The sequence below is a fragment of the Thalassophryne amazonica genome, chromosome 16 (assembly GCF_902500255.1).
Source record: "Thalassophryne amazonica chromosome 16, fThaAma1.1, whole genome shotgun sequence".
Lineage (NCBI taxonomy): Eukaryota > Metazoa > Chordata > Actinopteri > Batrachoidiformes > Batrachoididae > Thalassophryne > Thalassophryne amazonica.
The window spans coordinates 48,815,028-48,823,460 of NC_047118.1; the positions used below are offsets into that span (position 1 = coordinate 48,815,028).

The following is an 8,433-nucleotide window of genomic DNA, read 5'->3' on the forward strand; positions in this document are numbered from 1 at the left end:
GTGTGCTGGTTGCTATTTTCAAGAACAAGGGTGATGTGCAGAGCTGCAGTAACTACAGAGGCATCAAGTTGATCAGCCACAGCATGAAGTTATAGGAAAGAGTAGTAGAAGCTAGGCTTAGAAAACAGGTGAAGATCTGTGAGCAGCAATATGGTTTCATGCCAAGAAAGAACACTACAGATGCAGTGTTTGCTCTGAGAATACTGTTGGAGAAGTTCAGAGAAGGCCAGAAAGAGTTACATCGTGTGTTTTTGGACTTAGAAAAAGCTTATGATAGGGTGCCAAGAGAAGAGCTGTGGTATTGTATGAGGAAGTCTGGAGTGGCAGAGAAGTATGTTAGGGTAGTGCAGGACATGTACAAGAATAGTGTGACAGCGGTGAGATGCGCAGTCTGAATGACAGACTTATTGAAGGTGGAGGTGGGATTACACCAAGGATCAGCTGAGTCCTTTCTTGTTTGCAGTGGTGATGGACAGGTTGATGGATGAGATCAGAAAGGAGTCCCCATGGACTATGATGTTTGCAGATGACATTGTGATCTGTAGTGAGAGTAGAGAGCAAGTTGAGTTTAGTCTGGAGAGGTGGAGATATGCTTTGGAGAGAAGGGGAATGAAAGTCAGTAGAAGCAAGACTGAGTACATGTGTGTGAATGGGAGGGAGCCCAGTGGAATAGTGCAGTTACAAGGAGTAGAAGTGGCGAAAGTAGATGAGTTTAAATATTTGGGGTCTCCATTACTCCACACTCTCCATTACTTTGAACAGTTGTTCAAAGTAATGGAGAGTGTGGTAGAGAGGTGAAGGAGTGCAGGCAGGGTGGAGTGGGTGGAGAAAGGTGGCAGGAGTGATTTGTGACCGAAGAATATCAGCAAGAATGAAGTTTACAAGACAGTAGTGAGACCAGCTATGTTGTACGGCTTAGAGACGGTGGCACTAACAAAAAGACAGGAGGCAGAGCTGAAGATGTTGTGATTCTCTTTGGGAGTAACGAGAATGGACAAGATTAGGAATGAACATATCAGAGGGACAGCTCAGGTGGGACGGTTTGGAGACTAAGTCAGAGAGGCGAGATTGAGGTGGTTTGGACATGTGCAGAGGAGGGACCCACGGTATATAGGGAAAAGGATGCTGAGGATGGAGCCACCAGGCAGGAGGAGAAGAGGGAGGCCAAAGAGGAGGTTTATGGATGTGCTGAGGGAGGACATGCAGGTGGTTGGTGTGACAGAGGAAGATACAGAGGACAGGGTGAGATGGAAATGATTGATCTGCTGTGGCGACCCCTAACGGGAACAGCCGAAAGACAAAGAAGTGTCTTCTTACTGTTTTCACTGTTGGTAACTGTGTTTATCTATTCTTTTATGTGATGTGGCATCGTCAACCTTCCAGTCTTAACCAGTTACAGCTTCTGTGCCTTTAAAGTACCCTTTGAACTCACTGCTCATGTTCTGTTCCCTCCAGATTTGGGACATCCGATCTCTGGAGTGTGTTCACGTCCTGCAGACTAGCGGAGGCAGTGTCTACTCCATCGCTGTCACCAATCACCACATCGTCTGTGGCACCTATGAAAACCTGATCCATGTAAGGGGTGCAATCACACTTAGTGCCTACATGCACAAATCCCCTCGGTTATGCATGTCTGTATGTACATTACATTGTACTTGTCTCGATCCTGTACCAAAGGAAGAGCAGAATTCAAGGTAGTCCACTCAAAGTGAAGCTAAACCTGAGCATCACAGGATATAAACAGCCTAATCCTTAATCTCCATTAACCAGCAGAACAGATTTCAACGAACTCATGGGTAAATGAAGTGTTGATTAAACTTTGATGGTGCAGATTTGCCTCAAAATGTTTTGTTTGATATGTTCTTTAACATTCTGCTCTCATTATTTCAAAAATTTCCTTTTGTCTCGTTAATGTTGCAAGATAGGTTTTTCTTCAGTCTACGCTGATTATTTTGTCTTATTAAATCATAAAGATCTATAATTGTGACACACCTCCTGGTTTTCCTGGTTGTTCACATGGTTGTAACCTGGGGTGAGGGTGGTGACATATGCCAAGTGTTGTCTCGATGCAAACAGTCCCAAGATTTCATGTTTACAGGACATCGTCACACAAATGTGCTCACAGGCTGGATGGGGAGAAACCACATTCTTGCATTGATTGGTGATATAACAACGAAATGGGCAGCTATTACTCAGGTGGAGGTTTAGGTTCTGTGTGCGCTCTGGATTTGTAACCTGTTAGAACATAGGCCAAAGGATCAGTATCATTAAAAAAAAATGTTTGATTCAGTGACCTACAGGTGGGGTAGACATGAAAAGGTTGGTAAATAAAAGCCCGTAGTTCCACAGACAATGTACTTCTCAACCATGGTAAAAGTTGCATATAAGCAAGAACTGCTAGCCTAAAATGTCATACATCAAGTGTGTTATTTTTCAAAAACACATTCAGAATGGAAAATATATCAACACTCATGTTATGAAAGTGAGCTGAAAAGAGTCCTATCTTCAGTTTATTCTGATTATTATACCAGATAAGAAAGAAGTTTTTAGCCAAAGTATATAAACCTTTGTCCACAACTGTATATTCCATGTACAGTCACTGAGACGTGAGGGGTCTAACAATCAGCTTTATGTTACATACAGTAGCTGTTTATTACCACATAGACATGCAGAGAAAAGTGCAGAAGTAGAGCTTTTCAAACACTTTCTCATTGATTACTGATATTTTTTATTTATGCTTTTGTATACTTTAGTGTTACACCTTAAGATAATGGTACTTGCATTGTTTGTAAAATTCAAAATGTAATTTCTAACTTCTTTCCTTTTTAAATTTGGACCATTGTTTGAAATTTGATATTTCACCATTCAAGCTTAAAAGATCACATTTTGACATAGAAGCTGTTGTAATAAAATTGATACAAAAAAAACAAAGGGCTGGATTGAGAACAATATACATCTGTTGTAGATTGAATTGTGCTTTTCTCTAGTTCTTGTATATAAAACAAGTGTTATAACATTTTTTTAACCATGACCTCTTCTGATGCAATCTTAAAGGATTATTAACTGAGCACGAGGTCTGTACCGGAAATTATTATATGGTATGGGGTTTTTCCAACTTCTGATTGGCCCATTCACCACTTTCTGAGCTGTACTACATGCCGAGTTGACCGCTAGTGGAGCTGAGTAGACCGCGTGTGCGAAACGAGTACATGTCGGGTGCAGCGTAGTACTAGCTAATCGAGCGACGCCTTCTATCGATAACGACCAATCAGATAACGCAGTACAATGCCTACTTTGGCTGTCAGTTTAACAAGATAGCAGAAGACAGGTTTACGTCTGTTAGCGACGCTGACTTAAAACGAATTTTACACAAAAAAGATGTGAAGAACACCCGCAGAAATACACAGTCAGCAGCCAACCTGTTTCGCAAGTACGTCACTGAAAAGGGACATGCGCCCAACTTTGAAACTTATGACAGACGGATGTTTGACGAAGTACTCAATTGATTTTACGTGGAAGCTAGACCGGCGAATGGCGAACTTTCTAAGAAAACAAGCCTGATGACTCTTCGTCACGGACTTAACAGGCATCTCCAGTCAATCGATGGCATGTCAGTTGGTGCAGTATGTCAGGAATAATAGTGTTGAAACTTGAATGATTTTTCAGTTTTAGTATGTTTGACAAACTCCCAATTTTCTTGTTTGCCATATAATAAAGCAGTTATAGACTTTTGATTTCGGTGTACACGTGATTATGCGGACCTGGTCAGGATGGGGTTCACCGAGGCCTTGGCCAAGGTGAACCCCGCATGTCAGGGGTACACCTCATCAAAAGTCTATAATTGTATAATATCGGACAGAGGTGTTGACAGTATGACAGTCCGTGCAAAAAATACCAAGGTCTGATATACCCATACAGACTGAGCAAGTGAGTTAATAATTCATTATATAACTGTTATATATATATATATATATATATATATATATACATATATATATATACATACATATATATATATATATATATTTTTTTTTTTTTTTTTTTTTTTTTTCCAAAATATGTAAAAGCTATTGGTTCACAAACTTTCAAGTATGTAGATAGCTCAGTTAGTTACATTTTCCTGAATGTGGTGACAGGACAAGACAAAGAACTAAAAACCAGGTCTTTTGACTCCTCAAACATCTGTGGACAGGAAGAAAGGAGAAGCTGCTGTGGTGGAGATAATGGATTGATTAAACTGTTCCTGTGTATAATATTTCTGAACCCGTTTCTCCTCTCTAGGTGTGGGACATTGAGAGTAAAGAGCAGGTGCGGACCCTGACGGGTCACGTGGGAACAGTGTACGCTCTTGCAGTAATCTCTACCCCTGACCAGACCAAAGTGTTCAGTGCCTCCTATGACCGATCGCTCAGGGTGAGCACGCACTTCTCCGTGTCAGTCCGTGTGTGAAAGACTGACACTGTGCAAATACTGTATTTTCCAGAGTCAAAGTCGCATCTATCAAAAAAAAAAGTGCCTCTTGAAGTGGGGGAAAATGTGTATGTTGCACAGGAGCATGAGTGACACCTTTTTTTCTGTATTATCAGTGCTTTAATTTGGGATTTTTGTGCATCGTTGTGATGTGTTTGAATTATTGCCATTTATTCTTTTATTTTGATTTTTTTTTTTTTTTTTTTTTTTTTGCTTAGGGCTTTGATTCCTAAGGAACCCATTTATAACCACATTATTTTGTTGATATGTAAGTCACATCAGAGTATAAGTTGCAGGAACCCTCAGACTACAAGGTGAACACAAAAATACTCCTTGGTGTCAAATATTTATAATATCAAAAGTTACATGAATAGTTTTACAATTTTGGTATCTACAGTTCCAGAAACTCAAGTTTTTTTCTCTTTTGCAGATTCTTCATCAAAATTGTAAAATTATTCATGTAACTTTTGATACTATAAATATTTGACACCAAGGAGTGTTTTTGTGTTCACTCTGTACAGTAGTGTTCAGAATAATAGTAGTGCTATGTGACTAAAAAGATTAATCCAGGTTTTGAGTATATTTCTTATTGTTACATGGGAAACAAGGTACCAGTAGATTCAGTAGATTCTCACAAATCCAAGACCAAGCATTCATGATATGCACACTCTCAAGGCTATGAAATCGGGCTATTAGTAAAAAAGTAGAAAAGGGGGTGTTCACAATAATAGCAGTGTGGCATTCAGTCAGTGAGTTTGTCAGTTTTGTGGAACAAACAGGTGTGAATCAGGTGCCCCCTATGTAAGGATGAAGCCAGCACCTGTTGAGCATGCTTTTCTCTTTGAAAGCCTGAGGAAAATGGGACGTTCAAGACATTGTTCAGAAGAACAGCGTAGTTTGATTAAAAAGTTGATTGGAGAGGGGAGAACTTATACGCAGGTGCAAAAAATTATAGGCTGTTCATCTACAATGATCTCCAATGCTTTAAAATGGACAAAAAAAAAACAGACGCGTGGAAGAAAACGGAAAACAACCATCAAAATAGATAGAAGAATAACCAGAAAGGCATAGGCTCACCCATTGATCAGCTCCAGGATGATCAAAGACAGTCTGGAGTTACCTGTAAGTGCTGTGACAGTTAGAAGACACCTGTGTGAAGCTAATTTATTTGCAAGAATCCCCCGCAAAGTCCCTCTGTCAAATAAGACGTGCAGAAGAGGTTACAATTTGCCAAAGAACACATCAACTGGCCTAAAGAGAAATGGAGGAATATTTTGTGGACTGATGAGAGTAAAACTGTTATTTTTGGGTCCAAGGGCCGCAGACAGTTTGTGAGACGATCCCCAAACTCTGAATTCAAGCCACAGTTCAGTTGAAGACAGTGAAGCATGGTGGTGCAAGCATCATGATATGGGCATGTTTCTCCTACTATGGTGTTGGGCCTATATATCGCATACCAGGTATCATGGATCAGTTTGGATATGTCAAAATACTTGAAGAGGTCATGTTGCCTTATGCTGAAGAGGACATGCCCTTGAAATGGGTGTTTCAACAAGACAAGGACCCCAAGCACACTAGTAAACGACCAAAATCTTGGTTCCAAACCAACAAAATTAATGCCTTACAGATGTGAAGAAATCGCGAAAAACTGTGGTTATACAACTAAATACTAGTTTAGTGATTCACAGGATTGCTAAAAAAGCAGTTTGAACATAGTAGTTTTGAGTTTGTAGCGTCAACAGCAGGTGCTACTATTATTGTGAACACCCCCTTTTCTACTTTTTTTTTTTTTTTTACTAATAGCCCAATTTCATAGCCTTAAGACTGTGCATATCATGAATGCTTGGTCTTGTTGGATTTGTGAGAATCTACTGAATCTACTGGTACCTTGTTTCCCATGTAACAATAAGAAATATACTCAGAACCTGGATTAATCTTTTTAGTCACATAGCACTACTATTATTCTGAACACTACTGTATTTAAAACATAGAAAACATGATGTGCTTTTGGCACCTTCACATATAGTGCAGTGTGGACGATGTGTGGATGAAAACGGCAAAACAGTTTGAAATTAGCACACCACGAAACATCACGCAGGCGACTGGCATGCACAATGCCAGCGCAACGGTTCGTGCACACGACTGTGTCTGTCGAGCAGGAACAGCAACTCGTGCTGCTGCAGCAGCTCACATTGTGTTCCATGGGATGAGCTGCACCACATCGCACTGCTGATTTGGAGGAAAATTAAATAAAAACCAGCTGTATAATTAGTGAATATCACTGGGTTGATATAAATAATAGATAAAGGGGGACGCAATACAGAACTCTGTGGTTAAATAATCCTGGTTTAAAAAAAAAAAAACCCACCATTCACGGAATTTTAACCCGGGCATCCTAATTACCAGACAGCAACTCTACCACTGCGCCACAGTCAGTGACTTTTAAAAGGAGCGTGAAAGAATAATCAACAAGCAGACAAGCATATTTTCTAAAAAAAAGAAAAAAAAAGCGTCGTGATAACTGACCAAACAGCGTTTGCTACCGTGTATTTCTGCTGATATGTGACTGAAAGTGGCGTATGTGTCGTACTGTTGGCCTGTCATATGGTCCTGCGGCGCCCCGCTCACTTTGCGGTGGGGGGGGGGGGGGGGGGGGGGGGGGGGGAGGACAGTATGCTTGAAATAATCCTGTTTTCAGCAGTGAAGAATTAATAAGAAAAAGTTTAGGAGAATGACTCTAAACTTACACTCTAAGCAGTCAGCAGGTGATGTCACTGCACTCACGGCTCTTTCATGGTGCAAGCAGACACATTCTCTGTATCCTCTTACAGAATAAAAAAGATCTTGTTGAAACCAGTCTCATACAGTAGTAACATTAAAGTATCACAACTTGCACTATTTTTTTTTTGTCATGAAAAAGAGATTGAATCAAATTACTTTGACATGCACTGTTGCGATGAAATGGTATAACTCGTGTGTGTTATGTAGGTATGGAGCATGGACAACATGATCTGTACACAGACTCTGCTCAGACATCAGGGCAGTGTAACAGCTCTGGCCGTCTCCAGAGGGCGCCTTTTCTCCGGAGCTGTGGACAGCACCGTCAAGGTACAACAGCAGCTTCATTCAGTCTGTCAGATATCTGCAGTCCTGTGCCTAAAATCCTCTAATATCTCTTTCTGTCTAACTCTCTTTCACAGGTGTGGACATGTTAGAAGAACTGTTTCTGTCTAGGAGTCCCTTCAACTTGTCTTTTTTTGTTTTTGTGACAAATGGAGTGTGTGGGCTTTGACCTCTCCTCACCTGATTGCATTATCTGTAACCGTTCTTCTGATTGTGATTCTCCAGCCACAGATCAATAACCACAGTTGTAGGATTGAACTGCTTCTGAACTGTTTTATGAAGTGTTGCTTTCAAGACTTTCAACGGGGTCAGCTGACCTCATCACCAGTGCATTAAGTGGCAAAGACGAGACAATGTGCCTCAGGGTCGCACTTATCGCTGCGACAAGCCAATATTGTTATTGGACGCCAAGTCAGTGCAGGAAGCAGAGGATGAGTTAGCCCTGGCTGCTTTCTGCATGTTTAAGAAGTGAACTGATGATGCCTAAATCAAACTTAAGATGAGTCTATGGGCTGGTTTCACAGACAGAGTGGGACATTAAGTGTTCATGCTTTTTTTCCTCACCAAAGTGGCTTTTTCCACTCATAAGGTTATGGAATACAACTCCAAATTTATGTCTATATTACCCCATTTACCATTTTGACAGCCTTCTCCCATGAGTTAAGTGCGAGCCACTGTTCTTTCGGGACACTTTATTTATTTACACACACACACACACCCCCCTGCCCCCCCTTTTTTAATGGGTGAAAACACAAGTCTTAACAAAAATATATGAAAGCTTTCAAGGAGCTTTGGCACTTTGTTAGATATGTGTACTGGAATTGTGTGCCTCCTTGTCTC

General features: G+C 40.7%; 1 protein-coding gene across 1 annotated transcript; it reads left to right on the plus strand.

Moving 5' to 3' along the window:
* Nucleotides 1-1,337: 1,337 nt before the first annotated feature.
* Nucleotides 1,338-8,199, plus strand: LOC117528130 (E3 ubiquitin-protein ligase TRAF7-like). The gene is made up of 4 exons (XM_034190704.1): nt 1,338-1,575; nt 4,282-4,413; nt 7,459-7,578; nt 7,671-8,199. The coding sequence occupies exons 1-4, from the start codon at nt 1,438-1,440 to the stop codon at nt 7,683-7,685; spliced, it is 405 nt and encodes a 134-aa protein (XP_034046595.1). The 5' UTR covers nt 1,338-1,437; the 3' UTR covers nt 7,686-8,199.
* Nucleotides 8,200-8,433: the final 234 nt, after the last annotated feature.

Bases quoted from the DNA above. Each gene is read 5' to 3' on its own strand.
- LOC117528130 (XM_034190704.1), top strand. From the start codon at position 1,438: ATGTTCTGTTCCCTCCAGATTTGGGACATCCGATCTCTGGAGTGTGTT. The intron at 1,576-4,281 runs GTAAGGGGTGCA...TCTCCTCTCTAG, and splicing joins CCTATGAAAACCTGATCCAT to GTGTGGGACATTGAGAGTAA. The intron at 4,414-7,458 runs GTGAGCACGCAC...TGTGTTATGTAG, and splicing joins CCTATGACCGATCGCTCAGG to GTATGGAGCATGGACAACAT.